At 40.8% G+C, this 17,253-nt stretch overlaps 1 protein-coding gene across 2 annotated transcripts in view; it reads left to right on the top strand.

Moving 5' to 3' along the window:
• acat2 (acetyl-CoA acetyltransferase 2) overlaps positions 1-15,319 on the top strand; it is a 96,103-nt gene extending 80,784 nt beyond the window's left edge. For both annotated transcript variants that reach the window (XM_048601171.1, XM_048601170.1), the window contains exons 8-9: positions 6,977-7,087; positions 12,002-15,319. In XM_048601171.1, coding sequence (XP_048457128.1) covers positions 6,977-7,087; positions 12,002-12,172 — 282 coding nt within the window. In that variant the 3' untranslated portion in view covers positions 12,173-15,319. The remainder of the gene's footprint in view (positions 1-6,976; positions 7,088-12,001) is intronic.
• The last annotated feature ends 1,934 nt before the right edge of the window (positions 15,320-17,253 follow it).

Here is a 17,253-nt window from a genome sequence, read left to right on the forward strand (position 1 = left end):
CGAAACGTCAGCCTTCCTGCTCCTCTGATGCTGCTTGACCTGCTGTGCTCATCCAGCTCTACACCGTGTTATCTCAGATTCTCCAGCATCTGCTGTTCCTACTATCTCTGAAAACATTTAATTTTCACTGAGTTCCGTCCTTAGTTTTCCAATTTCTCCACTCCTTACTTAAATCCCTCAACTCTGGTAACATCCTGGTTAATCTTTTCTGTACCCTTTATAAATTTCCAAAGTGTAGTTCCCAGAATTGTGCACAATTGTCCAGTTGAAGCTTAACCATCGATTCATAAAGCTCTCTCTGTTTTTATATTCTATGCTTCTGTTTATAAATCCAAATAGCCTATGTGTTGCTTGATCACCTTTAAGAATTTGTGCATATGGTGACTACGATCACTACTCGCCTACACTTTTCAAAATTATGCCTTTTATGCATCTTTCATATGAGTCATGGTATGGCAAGTTAGGTGCTGTGGAATGGTGACTTAGGTGCCATATTATGGTGACTTAAACATTTTCATTGTGTTTTTTTTTGTAAAAAATACAAGTGACAATAAATGATAATTCTATTCTAGTCCTTTGAATGTGTATCGTTTCACATTCTTCACTTTGAACTCCACCATCATTTCATCATCTCGATTGTGTCATCCATAGGCTGTAAACTCTCCTCCTCACTACCCGCTACTTTTCAATCTAATCTGCAAGCATTATAGTACTACCACCAATAGTTGAGACTAGGTCATCCAAAAAATTTGAGAAGATTAAAATTGATCCTTGAGGAACATCACTGCAAACCACCACACTGAAAAACTTCAGTTCACCTTTGCCTCCTGTCACTGATTTTTATATCCATGCTAAAAACAGAAAATGCTGGAGAACCTCAGCAGTTCTGAAGAAGAGTCATATTGTACTAAAAATACTAACTCAATTTCTTTGCCCATTGATGCTGTCAGACCTGCTGAGTTTCTCCAATATTTTCTGTTCATATTTCAGATCCAAGAATCCATAGTAATTTGTTTTATACCTATACTACTACGTTCCTCTTAATTCTATGTGCCTTCATTCTTTTACAAATCTGTTTGTCAACTGGCTTCCAAAGTTCTTATACGCAATATGTACTGGTCTAACTTGATCAATCTTGTATTGTCCAGTCAAACAATTTAATGGAGTTTGTGATTTATAATTTGACTTTAACAAATCCTGGATTAACCCATGCCTGCCTCGAGACCAGCTTTCTGTACTTAACCAGAGCTGCTATTTATCACAAGTAAATAGATTCTAACTACTGATTAGAATTTTCCCTTCCTGGCTCCGTCCCACTGTGCCACCAGCTCTGCTGAACCTAGCCCATAAATGGGACATGTCAAACCCAGGAAAGGTGATAGTGGTGTCTGAGACTTTTGTCTGTAAGGTATGATTTGGTTAGTGTAACTATTTCAGGCTATTGCTTGACTAATCTGCGGGGCAGCTCTCCTAATTTTGGCAGAAGTCTCCTTGATAGTACTGAGGTTGATTTTTAATGGTCAACAGGGTTGGCATCAGCGTTGTCATTTCTAGTGCTCAGATTGTAGCCGGGTGGACCTCATAGAATAGGAGTTCCCCGATTGGGGCTGTTAATCTGGTTCGATCAGGGAGCCATTGCTAACAGGTATAAACAGGAGTGTCGGAGGTTCTATTCATTTTCAGAGTTGGCTCTAAAGAAGCTGGATCACTGTCAAGGACTTTCCATATGTAAATAAAGGGTGACTTGGTGACAGGATACCAGCCTCTCTGGAGTTATTTTAGCGGTGATGAGTGAAAAGCATGCTCCTGAAGAAATTCACTTGCAGTGGTCATCTTTGAGTTGAGGTATGCTTTTCTGGTATGATGCTGTTATTTGGGAAGCTTGACTCGTTTAATCCTGCCATAGAAGATTGGGCCCAATATGTGGGAAGAATATGTTATTTTTTTCCAGGCAAATGAAATGGGGGCAGATGAAAAGCAACAATTCTCCCAACAGCTGTGGACATGCAGTTTTTTTAGGTACTAGGAGTCTAACTTTCCCTGAGGCACCAGATACTCAAACCTTTCGAGAGTTGATGGATTTCGTTAAGGAATGTTACAACCCCAACCTCCTCTAATTCTGAGATGCTATCAGTCTTACTTGACAATTCAAGAACCAGGGGAATCCATATCAGGATTTTTAACTAGGTTAAGATGACTGGCAGAGGCATGTAACCTTGGTTTAACCCTTAATGAGATGCTGAGAGTTTGGTATGTGCGATTAATGATGTAACCATGTAAAACTGCCTATTAGTTGAAGCCCAACTGAACTTGAAACAGGCACTACAACTGTCTTTAACAGTGGAAAATGTGGCAAATGGAGCATGTGAGTTGCAGGTCAAATTGAGCTTGGAACACACCACTTGAATGAAGGCAATTGCATCACTTCATTCAGGTCATATCCTAAATAGAGGGACTGTAGGTCAGCCCACATCAAAACCCCACACAAAGCAAAGCCTTGACCTAATGGTTAAAACAGGAACAAAAACAAAGTTGCTGGAAAACCTCCGCAGGTCTGGCAGCATCTGTGAAGGAGAAAACAGAGCTAACGTTTCCGGTCCGGTGACCTTGACCAAATGGTTAAAATTTTCTTTAGGATCTGGCCGGCAAACCATTGAACTTGCTGCCGGAATGCAGACTTGAGACAGCACGAGAGTCCCAGTAGACCTAAATGGAGTAAGAGAACTCATAGGACGGTACCCAGGAGAGTGCACACCCTGGAAAAGCCGACCTGCATCTGATTTGGAACAGTTAAATTGCTTAGCAACATCCAAATCAGAACCAATCAAAATAAACATCTGGTTAAATGATCACCTGGTTCTAACGGAGATCAATACTGGCGCAGCCATTTTAGTGATTGTAGAATCAGTCTTTAACAAAATTCTCTCTGGAGTTCAACCCTTACATTTACCTTGGCTAGAGTGAGAACCTATACCGGGGAACCTTTGCAGATTCAGGATTCAACTTTGGTCCCGATCTCTTATGAGAAACAGCTGGTTCAGTTACCACTGATTGTAGTAAAAGGCTCGGACCCAAGCTGATGGAGCAAACTTGGTTGAAAAAGATTCAACTAGATTTGTTCAACATTTTTCAATTAGAAAATGGCTGCCTGGGTAAAGTCCTAAATAAATACCTGAACGTTTTTCAGGAAGGTCTAGAGTCTATCAAAGAAGCCAAGGCCACCTTGCATGTGGTCCAGGAAGCAATTCCATGATTCTATGAGGCCTGCCTAGTGACAGTCGCATTGTGGGCAAAAGTAGAGGCAGAAATCAGAAGACTGGAAAGCGAAGGAATTATCACACTATTCCTGTTTGCGGAATGGTAGCACCGTTCGTACCAATTGTGAAGTCCAACGGGTCAGTTCACCTTTGTGGAGATTTTAAACAAATGGTAAACCACTTTTTGTGGTTGGTTAAATACCCAATCCATCGTTTAGAGGATTTATATGCAAATCTGGTAAGAGGGCTGTACTTCATGAAGCTTCATGAGTCATGCATAGTTGCAATTGTGGTTAGATGAGGATTCACAGAAGTATGCTACAATTAGTATCCATGAGGGTTTGTACCATTATATGGGACTGCCATTTTGGGTGTCGTCAGTGGACAATGGAGAACATTTTGCAAGGTTTACCCCAGGTCGCCATTTATCTAGATGATATGCTAATAACAAGGAAGACCAATAAGGATCATTTAGAGAACTTGGACATAGTCCTTAAACGTTTATCTCAGTACGCCTAAGAAGGGAAAAAATGCGTTCCAGGCGCCACAAGTGATGTACTTGGGCTACAGAGTTGACAAGACTGGGTTTTACCTATTGGGAGATATCGAATGTGCCCCGGCTCCCACATCTGTACTGGAACTTAAGGCTTTCCTTGGGCTGGTGAATTTTTACTAAAAGTTCATACATAACCTGGTTTCCATTCTGGCACCTTTGCTTCAACTCTTTTACAAAAAAGGGTCAGACTTGGAAATTGACGTGAGCTTTGAGGGAAGTGAAGAAACAGCGATTCTCCTCTAAAATGTTGGCACGCTATGATCCTGAGTGAGATCTGCTAATGACTATATGGCATCAGGGTGGTATTAGCTCATAGCTGGCCCAACGGAGAGGAATGTCCAATAGAGTACATAACCAGAACTTTGGCTAATGCAGAGCGTCAATACATCTAGATAGGGAAGGAAGGTTTGACAGCCATATTTAGAGTCCGAAGTTCCACCAATACCTTTACAGTCATAGATTTATAAGATAATGGGCCACAAACCTCTGCTAGGTATTCTTAAAGAGAACAAGTCAGTGCTGCCAATGAGTTCAGGCGAATTCAGTGATGGGCTCTAAGTGCATATAATTACAGGTTGGAACACCGTCTGGGAGGTCAAGTGGTAAATGCGGATGCATTGAATAACCTCCCACTGGCAGATACACTGCTGGTGATACCCCGCTGCTGGAAAAGTCCATTCTGTTTTAAATTTTCTGGACACACTTCTAGTCACAGCTGACAATATCAGACTTTGGACACAGAAAGATCTGGCCCTGGCAAAACCAAAACAGCTGGTGGTGATGGGGAGAACCAAAGGGCTGTCACAATCAGAATTGAAACCTTTTTGAACCCGGAGAGACCGGCTCACAGCAGAGAATGGCATCTTACTATGGGGAGCTTGAGTGATTGTCTGGAGCAAAGGTTTCTGCCAAAATTCCATCAGAGTCATCCAGGGGTTTCCAAAATGAAGATGTTTGCGAGAAGTTATGTCTGGTGGCTAGATATAGCTGTGTTGGTGGGGCAATGCCCAGAGTGCCAACAAAGACAAACTTACTGCCAGCATCTCTCGCACATTCATGGGAATGGCTGGGTAAACCCTGGACTCATTTACACGTTGATTTTGCAGGCCCTTTCATGGTCTTGATGTTCTTTGTCGTTGTGGATGACCACTCAAAGTGGCTGGATGTGCATAGAGTTTCTTCATCAAACACGAGGACGAAGATAGAAAAACTTCTCGTGTCTTTTGCAATTCCTGGACGTCTTGGTCACAGATAAACAGGCCATTGTTTACCAGTAGGGAAAGTCGAATGGTATTTATTATATAAGGACAGCTCCATACCATTCAGCATCCAATGGTCTGGCAGAAAGAGCAGACTAAACTTTGAAGGCAGGCTTAAAGAAACAGTCTACAGCTTCACTAGCTACTGAACTGTCTTGGTTCCTATTTGATTATCAGCCCACACCTCATGCAGCTAACTCCAGCAGGGTTGCTAATGGGGAGAAGACTCTGCACAAATCTGAACTTCTTGGACCTTGAGGGGAGGAGGGTGGAATAGCATCAGGAACGCCAATGCCTGACACGTGACTCTGCTCAGCGAGAGAGACAGTTTATGTCAGGGGATGAAGTTTGGTGTGCGAACCACAGGAGTGGCCCTGCATGGGTAAGAGGCATGTTTGATGCAAGGTCAGATCCAGTGACCTATAAAAGTTCGGGTAGGTGCGATGGTCCTGAACAAGCACATGACCATGTGAAAGCTGTAAACTTGCAAATATTGCGGGAGTAAAAACATGCCTGGCTCCTTGACTGACTTTCCAACTGTTACAGAACCTGTGGGTTTGCTCTCTCCTTCAGGCGTTGAAGGTGGCTTAGAATCTGAGGTGGACATGGTGGATGTTGCTGCCTCTTCACCTCTGCTTCCTGAAGAAGAGAATGAATTTCTTCCGAGATGCTCTGGGTGCAAGATGTGAGCTACTGTGCATTACACTCCACCTGTACTAGAGACAGAGTTGGGAGAACTTGACCCAGTGCTAAAACGCTTCAGGAGGAGCTCCAAAAACAAAAGAACCGGCTTATGGCCTCAGACGCGGGGTTGGAGGTGGGGTGACGGGGGTGGATGTAGTGATTGTAATGAGGTCAACCAGGTGGACCTCGTAGAATGAGTTCACTGACTGGGTCTATTAATCTGGCCCAAAAGGGGAGCCCTGGCTGACTAATATAAACAGGGGTGTCAGAGGTTCTGTTCACTCTGAGAGCTGGCTCTAAGGAAGCTGAATCAGTGCCAAGGACTTTCCATGTGTAAATAAGGGCTGACTCAGTGACAGGATACCTGTCAGGATATCTGTGGAGTTACTTCACGGGTCAATGCTGGGTGGTTCATCCAGTTTCATTCCTGTCTGACCTTGTAGCAACTTAATATAACTTAATAGCTAACAGGCTTTCAAAAGGCATTTAAAAGTCAACCACGTTGTTGTGGATTTGGACTCGTGTGTAGACCAGACCAGTTAGAACAAGTTTCCTTTCCTCGAGGCATTAGTGAGTCAGATAGATTTTTATTATAAACAACAATGAAATCAGGGTAACCAATACTGAAACAAGCTTTTAATTCCAGATTTTTTAATTGATCTAATCTAAATTCCACCAGCTATGACAGGGGAGTTTGAACCTGTGTCCCTAGTGCTTTTGCATTACTAGTCAAATAACATTACCCTTGTATTTGTTAGAACAATAAAAAATAAAATCAATAATCTAGTTTCTCCTTGTCCAACATCTTAACTCCAGGAGCTGTGTAGACACCTGCCTGTCTTGATTTAATGGTTCTGTCACACACTTCTGTGACCGGTTTGGTATTTTTGTCAAGAGACAAGTAGCTGAGAATAAAGCACTGCGCAGTATCATGAGGAAATTAAGAGATGTGGCATTGTGAAAATAGTTGTTTCAGCAGCTTAATTCAGCTCCTGCACTATGTATGCTGAATTTATCACCTTTTTATTATCACCACCCGTGATGATTATTAATTTGCTATTCAAGTATTCCTTCTAACAAATCTACAGGACATGTTGTAATAAGAGACCTATTTTTACATTATCATTATCATCAGTATTTTCAAAGTCTGGTGGAATAGAGGTTATGTTAAATCACTGTTGAACCATGGGCTTAATTTACTAATCTCCTAAATTTACTAGGTGGATAAAGCTGGCTGGACATTGGATGAAGTTGATCTGTTTGAAATTAATGAAGCTTTCGCTGCACAGTCAATTGCTGTTGTCAAGGAGCTTGGTTTAAACCCAGAAAAGGTGAGATGGAGAGAAGAAAATTATTTTAACAGTAACTAATGGTGTACTTGGAAAAAAGCACGTATTAAAAAACCAAGAATTGTACAATTTCTTACAACCAGGTGTATATTCAAGCAGTTGAAAGGGGCTTGTGTCACGATCCCTCTACAGTCTGTAGCCTGAGTGTACACTGTGCATTCCCATTATGATTGCCACATAAGTCATTTATGCTGCTCATGAGTAGCTGATATGTCTGATGTGGCAAGTTCTCAATGGCTGCAGGTTCCCACATCCATGAAAAATAAGAGTTGGTGCTAGTGTCAAAAACAGACTCTTCTTTGTAGCAACCCTTATGTAGTTTTTATCCATGACTTTAGAGAATATCATAGCTCCATTGCATGATACTTTTAGCTTTGGATGCTTAAGATGCTTTTTTATATGTAATTTTTTGCTCATGTTTTCCTCTTTCTGTGACTGCTCCTAAGGTGCCAGACCATACTGGAGAATGATTGCACGACCATTAACTGTCCTCTGTTCCCTCCCTAACCAAATGCCATTTCTTCATCTGAGAGTCAAGCTGACATTCAAAAATTGGGTGCTGCAACAAAACCACCTAATGTTCCTACATTTATTTTCAAATGAATGACCATTCACGAATCAGACAGAAGAGCATTACTGTCCTTTTCCCTAGCTCTCTTCTTAATGGCTGAGGTCAGTTGTCAATATGCCAATTGTGTTGTAATGTAGCCCAGATTATGCAATGGAATTTGTGCTGCAGATGCTTAGGGAAACACCTTGCTTTAACTCAGAGTCCTAGGAATATTTACAGCAAAGAAAGAAGTTATCTTTCACATTGAATCCATGCTGGCTCTCCTTGCAGCAATCCAGTCAGTCCACAGATTTATTTAATTAAAATGCCAGTCTAGAATCATAGAATCCCTACAGTGTGCAAACAGGCCCTTCGGCCGAACAAGTCCGCACCGACCCTTGGAGCATCCCACCCAGACCCATCCCCCTATAACCCACTTAATCTATACACCCCTGAACACTATGGTCAGTTTAGCAAGGCCAATCCACCTAGCCTGCACATCTTTGGACTGTGGGAGGAAACTGGAGTACCCGGAGGAAACCCACACAGACACAGGGAGAGTGTGCAAACTCCACACAGGCAGTCGCCTGAGGGTGGAATCGGACCTGGGTAGCTGGTGCTGTGAGGCAGCAGTGCTAACCACTGAGCCATCGTGCCAGAAAGCAACTTTTCTAGCCTTGTAACAAACGTCAATGTGTGTGGAACCATTCTGGTAAATCTCTCCTAGTGCCTCTCAAGGGCCTTCGTATCCTTTATAAATTGGATCCTTGTGACAAGAATTGGGTATAATACCCTATTTGGAGCCTTACCAGGCATTATTAAACGTTCAGCATAATTTCCTTGTATGTGCACTCACGGTTTTATGATGTCCAAAATCTCATATGCTGTATGAACTGCTGTCCAAATATGTCCTCCTACCTTTCAAGATCTATGCGCATGCAACCCCAGATCCCTCCATTCCTGAACAATCTTTTGCCTTTTCCTATCCCTTCTACCAATTGCATCACTTTGCATTTCCCTGCATTAAATTCTAGCTGCCCATTCTGCTAGCCTATCTATATTATACTCCAGGTTATTCACGTAATCCTCACTGTTTGCCACTCATCCAGGTTTTGTATCATTAGCAAATTTTGAAATTCCAATTTACTTCTAGGAACAAGAAATTGATATGCAACTAAAATATCACTGATCCTAGCACTGACTGTTAGAGAACACGTGCTGTCTACTCATCCAGTCTGAATAATAAACCATTACCCCACCCCATTGTTTTCTGGCCTGAAGACTTCTTTTTATTCAGTTAGTTACTGACCTTCAAATTCCATGAGCCTTAATTTTGTTAACCAGCCCTTTATGTTTTTCTTTGTCAATTATCTTCTGAAAATCCATGTCAGTAACATCCACTGCAATCCATTCATCAAACTAGTATGTTACTTCATCAGAAACATGGATGAGTCAAGCACAAGGTGCCGTTTACAAATTTCCTTAATTAATTGGGCAGCACGGTGGCTCAGTGGTTAGCACTGCAGCTGCTCAGTGGTTAGCACTGCAGCCTCACAGTGCCAGGGATCCGGGTTTGATTCCACCCTCAGGCCACCGTCTGTGTGGAGTTTGCACATTCTCCCCATGTCTGCGGGAGTTTCCTCTGGGTGCTCTGGTTTCCTCCCACAATCCAAAGATGTGCAGGCTAGGTGGATGGGCCATGCTAAATTGCCCATAGTATTCAGGGATGTGTAGATTAGTTGCATTACACGGGGATGGGTCTGGGTGGGATGCTCCAAGGGTCGGTGTGGACTAGTTGGGCTGAAGGGCCTGTTTCCACACTGTAGGGATTGTATGATTCTATGAACCTCAACCTCTCCAAGTCTTGTTCTTTTTTTTGTCCTGATTATTGTTCCTAAAACTTTACTATTGTTTTTAAACTAACTGGCCTGCAGGTGCTATGCCGTCCTGAGCCATTTCTTGAATAAGGATATCACATTTGCATCATCCAAACATGTGTCACCTACTTTGTTCTGAATAGAACCCGCTCTTATTGCCCACTTACTATATAGGCGTAGAGGTGTAAAAGATTTTTGGGCTGCCTTTTATGTTGGCTGCAATTCTATCCTCATATTCTTCCCCTGCTAGTCTACTTTTCTCTTCACCTCTCCTCTAAATCTGGGTTTTGACCTGGTTCTTACTTGGAACATTCACTTGTATGCCCTCTTTTAATTTGTTTCAGCATAATCTCTTGTCATCAAGAAATTCTATTTTTGGTTTAACCCTTTAATGAAATATGCCTAACTTGTAACTGATGCATCTCTTCCTTAAAGATCACCCCTTTTTGTTAGTTCCATTTTATCCTGGATAGATCCCTACTTATTGCATTGCAACTCGTGCTTATCTGATCTAAACATTCTACTTTAGACCATTCCCTGCCTTTTTCCATTACTAATATAAAAATATGACGATCACTCTTTTCCAGGTGTTCACCGACAGGCACCTAGATGGCAACATAATGAAAAGGGTACTGTATTAGGAATTCAGAAGCCCAAATAGTAGCCCAGCTAGTGTCTCCCACATCCCATGAGTGAATTTAAAGAATCTTCTGAGGGTGTAGGTTACCCATGGTCCTCCTTAGTCCGCTCCTACTTAATATGGAAGAATTTCTTTCACTGCGTTAGGGTTAGGGTTAGGCTTTGCCCAGCATTCTCACCTCATGCACCTTATTCCTCTCTTTTATTTCTATCTGCTGGTATCCATCCTACTGCTAACTTTACTTTAACACACCTGCAACAACACTTGCAAACATTCTCACAAGTCCAAGTCCTATTGAGTTGCAGCCCATCTTCATTGAATAGGTTCTTCCTGTTCCATAACTGGTCTCAATTCTCCAAGGATCTGAAGCCCTCCCTTCTACACTTTACCTCAAGCCAAGCATTGTTTCTGTTACCTATTTTTATTCCAGCTAGTAAAAGGCACTTGAAGTTATCTAGAGATTATCACCTTCATGGTTGTATTTTTTAACTTGCTTCTTAACACCTGAAAATCTGTTTATAGGACGTCAATGTCTATTTCATTGCACCTTCTGACTCACTCCACCCACAGAATATTCTGCACCCTTCTCCTTCATTGGCACCAGGTAGACAGCATACTATGCAGAACTCTCAATGACTGTTACAAAAATCCTTTGTTTCCCTGACTGTGGAATCCCCTATAACAACTGCATTTCTACTCTTCACTGTTTCATTCTGTGCACTCCATGTCCATAGGTACCATAACTGGATTGCACTACACTCCTTTCATCCCTGCATTCTCTAATGGCATGTCCATAAGGACCCTCACTAACATTTACACATGCACCACAGAAAGCGTTCTATCTGGGTGCATAACGGCCTGGTACGGCAACTGCTCTGCCCAGGACCATAAGAAACTACAGAAAGTTGTGTGCACAGCCCAGACTATCTCAGAAGCCAAGCTCCCATCCATGGACTACATTTGCACTTCTCGTTGCCACAGACAGGCTGCCAGCACCATCAAAGATCCCTCCCACCTCGGTAATGCTCTCTTCCAAAATCTCCCATCAGTCAGAAGATACAGAAGCTTGAACACATGCACCACTTTTCACTGTACTCAGGTACATGTTACTACAATAAATCAAGTCAAAGCAAATCACTACTCAACACCTAGAGTGGTATATACCCTGAGGCCCTGTGCATTTCCTGCTTCTTCCTGTTCTTTCGGATAGCCCCTGCCTGAGGGGTGGCCACCTCCTGGAACACATGATCCTTTCTGATGTTCTGCATTGACTGGAGCTGCCAATCAAGCTTGAAAATCCTGACCTGGAGCTGATCCATCTGGGGACACTTCCAAAGCACAGGTCCTCCAGGGCACTTGAAGTGTCCTGAAGTTCTGCAGAGTGCAGATGACATGTTGAAAAGGAATAATTTGTTGTTTACTGCTGGACATCTCTGGTTCCATCCATTATTGGGAGATCCCCATAATCCTGCAATTGGTGAATTTCCAGTTTCTGTAGAGCTTGTACAGTTGTAGCTGTACAACAACCAACCTTCCTTGGAATTTCAGTTACGTCTCAAATCACCCTGAACATAATATTAATGTAGATATTTTTGATGGTTAGAAGAGACAAATTGACTAAATTATAAATTACTCTGCTGAACCATCAATTATCCCTCTCATCACCAAGCTACTAGAAAACTGCGTCTTCCCATATGGCGTACAACTTACTCTCTTCAGGAACATTTGGTTGCAGGGAGGTTGATAGATCAGGACAAAAATTCAAGGAGTACTTTTGCTTTAGAAAAGAGTTGTGTAGATTGACATTAGCTCTGATTGTGTTTTTATAGGTAAACATCCAAGGTGGTGCTATTGCTTTAGGTCACCCGTTGGGAATGTCTGGGTGCCGTATCCTGGTCACACTTCTCTACACTTTGGAGAGAACAGGAGGAAAGCGTGGGATCGCTGCTTTGTGTATTGGTGGAGGAATGGGAATAGCAATATGTGTTGAAAGGCAATGAATCAGATCTGTGCTTTGATGGCAGGAAATCTTGCACACATACCACTGCACATAAGTGAGCATGTAATTTACACAGCTGCCTAGCCATAATAGAAAGAGTGATTGCAAATTGTTGTTAATGATTTGATTATACTCCTTCAATATATTTGCCCAAAATTTGCTGTAAATTATTGAGTCTACAGTGCATGCAATTATTAATGTGTAATTAAAAAGCACTATGTAATGAGAAAAAAGAAATGCTGTGAGTTGTAAATAGTGACAAATAGCATAATCTTATTACCAATGTTCACCAACATCTCCACTAGTATCTCAAAATTTGCACTGGAAAAACAAATTCTACTCAACACAGAACATTATGTTGTTTTTGGTAAGGACCCTTTTAGTAGGGCAATGTGTGTTTTTGTGACTTTCCACTTTGAAATTGGTTAACAATAAGTGGTAATTATCCTATACGTGCTGCATAGAGCATGTACCTTGGATGCAAGTTAAAATGGAGAAATTATTGAAACCAATAACAACAAATAATTAGGGGCTGGAACGAAATGAGTGAACCAAAAGAAATCTGAGAAGACAAATTGTAAAATGCATTGTTGGGCGTGATTGTCACTGAATCAGAATACGCAGCCAAGTAAACAATATTTCTGATCAGCAAATTTAATTTGTTATGAATTACTATAGATTAGATCACTTCCACATGCAGGTAGCAGTTGTCTTTGTTTCTGAATTCCATCAATTAAAAAAATGACTGAACTGTGGGCATCTGACTGTATATTTCTTTTGTTTGTGCATTGTAATCCATATGCAAAGGAGTCAGTTGCAATTTGTTGTTATTTTAATAAACACTGTTTAAATATTTCGCGGTCAAAACTGCAACTTCAAGCTATGCTAATAACTTGTTTTTATGTATCATCTCTAAAATAGTAAAGTATCCCAAAGCAAAATTTGATATTGAGCCATTTATGGATGTTTAATGACAGAGGTTCAAAACTTAGAGACACGTTTTAAAGAGCATCTGAAAAGAGATGGGACTGGGTGAATTGCTGTTGCAGAGAGCCAGCCATAGACACAACAGGCTGAAGTTGTCCTCCTGTGGTATAATCATTCTGTGCTTCTATTTGAAGGAGAAATTTGGGGAAAGAATTTCAGTCTGAGTTCAAGTTTAAACAGGTTGTGAGGTCAACCAGGAGACCATTTAGTATTGAATCAGAGATAGTAGGAACTGCAGATGCTGGAGAATCCGAGACAACAAGGTGCAGGGCTGGATGAACACAGCAGGCCAAGCAGCATCCTAGGAGCAGAGAGGCTGTCCGGAGGGAGGAGGGTAACTTCTTCAGGTTAGGCATCCTTAGAAGAGGCTTCGCAGTGGGGTTAAAATTGAATCAGAGATAGTAGGAACTGCAGATGCTGGGGAATCCGAGACAACAAGGTGCAGGGCTGGATGAACATGACCATTTAGTATTGTTGAGTGTAGAAGTAACAGATGCATGCAGCTGAGTTGAGGTTAACATTCAAATTTTTATATTTCACTGGTGTGGAAACTAAACTGTTAGTTCCATTGGTCATCAAAGGCCTGAATGTTCAATTGGTATTACCATTGTCAACTCTCAATACTAGTAATTTGCAGCACAAAGTTAATTGGAGTTCCATGTAGAAGAAAATGTCAAACTAAATGGTGAGCAGATTCTGGGCCAAAGCTAACAAAATGTTGAAGTGTTTTTTGTCCATTTTATTTTACGTCCTGTGTGAATGTTGTCTATGTTTGTATGTATGTAAACATATTTAAAACATAGACTTTTTGAAATTGACACTATAAATTCCAGTTATATCCCCATTGTTGAAGGTTCTGAAGTTCTATTTACCATGCATGAATAACTCAATATACTGTAGTAAGAGGAATTATTGGCTCAGGTTGTAATAGAATCAGGGAATAATTACAGTATAGCAGGAGGCCATTTGATTTGTCATGTCCGTGCCAGCTGTTTGGAAGTACAATTCACTTCGCCTTAATCCCTTGCCGTTCCAAACCCTAATCCTATGTCGTAAATCTTTGCTCTTGCCCCATCACCTTGCAAGTATTTCCCTTCAGGTGATTATCCAACTCTATTTAGAAAGCTTAATCGAATCTGCCTCCACCATACCCTCAGAACACAAGGACACAAGATAGGAGCAGGAGTGAACCATGAGACCTGTCAAGACTGATCTGTCATTAAATACATGGCTGATTTGAAGCATCACCTCCACTTTAGCAAAGCAAACCAAACCAAATCAGCCTTACTATGACTGGATTCGCAACATGTGAAGTGAAAACATTCAATGACCCTCAATATTGCTCAATTGTTCTGAACCAGACTTTACAAGTAACAGTACTTGGACAGCAAGTTTATAAATTAAACAAAAATTAACATTTTGTTGTTAATAACATAACTATAGTTGAACACAGATGAATAACCATGCAATGTAATTAATAACTAATCTAAGCCCAATCATCTTTAATCATAAAACATCCACTCTCACGACAGATAGGCGCAGTTAAGGAACAATTTTTTTAAAAATCATAATTCACAATGTCAGGAGCCATTTCAATAATGAAACAAGCCTTTATGAAATTACTAGACCATGAGTTGTATCACTGGCACGAGGAACTGACTACATTTTTGCTTGAATTCCAACATTACCACACAATCTTCTCTGACCTCTGGATACATTCACTTATTTCTTACACACTGGGATCCTTTGCTCAGAGCTATCAACAAATTGATAACTGGAGGATAATTAGAGAGAGAAAAGAACAGAAAAACAGCCCTTGTCCAGAAGCTTTGAAAACAGATCTGTTTCCTACTAAAACGCAGTCAGCAGCAGTTCACTCTTTGTTTTCTCTTTTTCAACATTACCTGTAGTTGGCTGGCCAGCACCAGTTATCCCTTGATTGAACAATATATATGTGAATTCTCACATTTGTACAAATTCCATTGTTTTGCTGTACATCTGTTTGTTTCTGTGTCTGTAGTCCTGAATGCAACTGTACCAACATGATGCTTCATGTCCACACAGACTGTCATGCATTGATACCTATTGTTGAGAACCTGCTGCAGCATGTGAATGTTAGATGAGCAAGGCATTTACAGTTTAATAGATCCTACTGACATCATTGCTTTTGTACTGCATTGTCATTCTTTGTGTCCAACATTACTGGTTGGTGATGTCTGGTGCAGGGTTATGTACAGGGGGAGTCAGTGTCTGAGGATTGCCAATGCTGCAGCCAATACCAGGAGACCAAAACAAATCAGTCTGTCTATAGATCTGTCTATGATTCATAGCACAGTAAAATTAAAACATTCAAAGCCACCCAAAATTGCCTATTTCCTCCTGACCAGACTCTATGAATAATAGATATCAGACACCAAATTTAAACAAAATAACATTTGATTATCAATATTGTAACTTTAGCAGAGGAAAGTTAAACAAAAAAGATCAGATTAGTGTCCATGATTTAAACTCAATCTTCCTTGATTGGACCCTGTACTCACACTTATAAACAGACAGATATATTTAAGGAAAAAAGTTAAAGATAATGAATGGTAATTGGCCAATTCAATGGTTTAATGATGAGTACCAGGTCTTCTGAAATCCTTTATTAATCACGGACAAGTTAATTGGATGTCTTGCTTGAAACAGTGGCTCAGTGGTTCGCAATGCTGCCTCACAGCGCCAGGGACCTGGGTTTGATTCCTGCTTAGGCAACTGTCTGTGTGGAGTTTGCACATTCACCCCGTGTCTGCATGGCTTTCCTCTAGGTGCTCTGGTTTCCTCCCACAGTCCAAAGATGTGCAGGCCAGGTGGAATAGCCATACTAAATTGCTAAATTCAGGGATGTGTAGATTAGGTGGGTTTGGGGAATGGGTCTGGGTGGGATTCTCTGAAGGTTTGTGTGGACTTGTTGGACCAAAGGGCCTGTTTCCACACCGTAGGGATTCTATGAAAAAAATGGATTCTGTGAATTCAAAGTCACTAATTCATGCAAACAGATGCCTGCAGGCTACAAAGAATATTCACTTGTTTCTTTTTCTTTTTCTGAGTCTTTTCTCATAACTTTCAAGAAGTTCTGGACAACTAGAGAGCAGCCAACAACTCTGTACTTTCACAGCTATGCTACATTTTCTATTAAAAGCTAGTTTAGTATATGGCTTCTGAAAACCAGATATCAGTGGAATGCACAACTCAGTCGCAAAATATCAAACCTCTTCAAATTGCTGGAAAATGCTGGCACATTATTAAAACAAATAACTGATGTCAGAAAAGCAAATTTGTACCAGAAAACCAAAGCTTCCAGCAATCTTCTGGGACATGCTGGCTCATTCTAAAATAAACATGTTTGAACATGAAAATCTTGCAGTCACCAAACAACTAAAAATTTAATGCTGATTGTAGTAAAATGCTTCTTTCAGGGAAATAAGCACTTTTCACCATAAAATCTGACGTCTAAAAACCTGCTGCTGATTGCATTAAAACACTGATTTCAATGACATAAGCACACTGAAACATCAAAACCTCACAGTCATAAAACATCTCAAAATCTGATTCTGATTTTACTGAAACGCTTATTTCAGTGAGATAAGCACGTGACGGTCAAAATCTCACATTTACCAAACATCTTAAAATTTAATGCTGACTGCATTAAAATGCTTATTTCAGTGAGATAAGAACTCTTGAACTTCGAAACCTCATACGCACAAAACATCCGAAACTCTGATGCTGATTGTAATAAAGAACTAATTTTACTGAGATAAGCACTTTACACCATCCAAATCTGGCATTCACCAAAAAAGTCAAAATCTGATGCTGATGGCATTAAAATGCTTATCTCAGTGAGCTAAAAATGTTTGAACAACAAAATCTGATATTCAACAAAAATGTTTAAATTTGATGCTGATTGCAGTAAAATGCTTATTTCAGGGAGATAAGTACTTTGGAACTTCAAAATCTCACGTTCACCAAATGACACAATTTCTGATGCTGGTTGTACTAAACTGCTTATTTCATTGAGATAAGCACATTTGTACATCAAAATCTGGTATTCACAAA

Source organism: Rhincodon typus, chromosome 9 (assembly GCF_021869965.1).
Source record: "Rhincodon typus isolate 14 chromosome 9, sRhiTyp1.1, whole genome shotgun sequence".
NCBI classification, from domain to species: Eukaryota; Metazoa; Chordata; class Chondrichthyes; order Orectolobiformes; family Rhincodontidae; genus Rhincodon; species Rhincodon typus.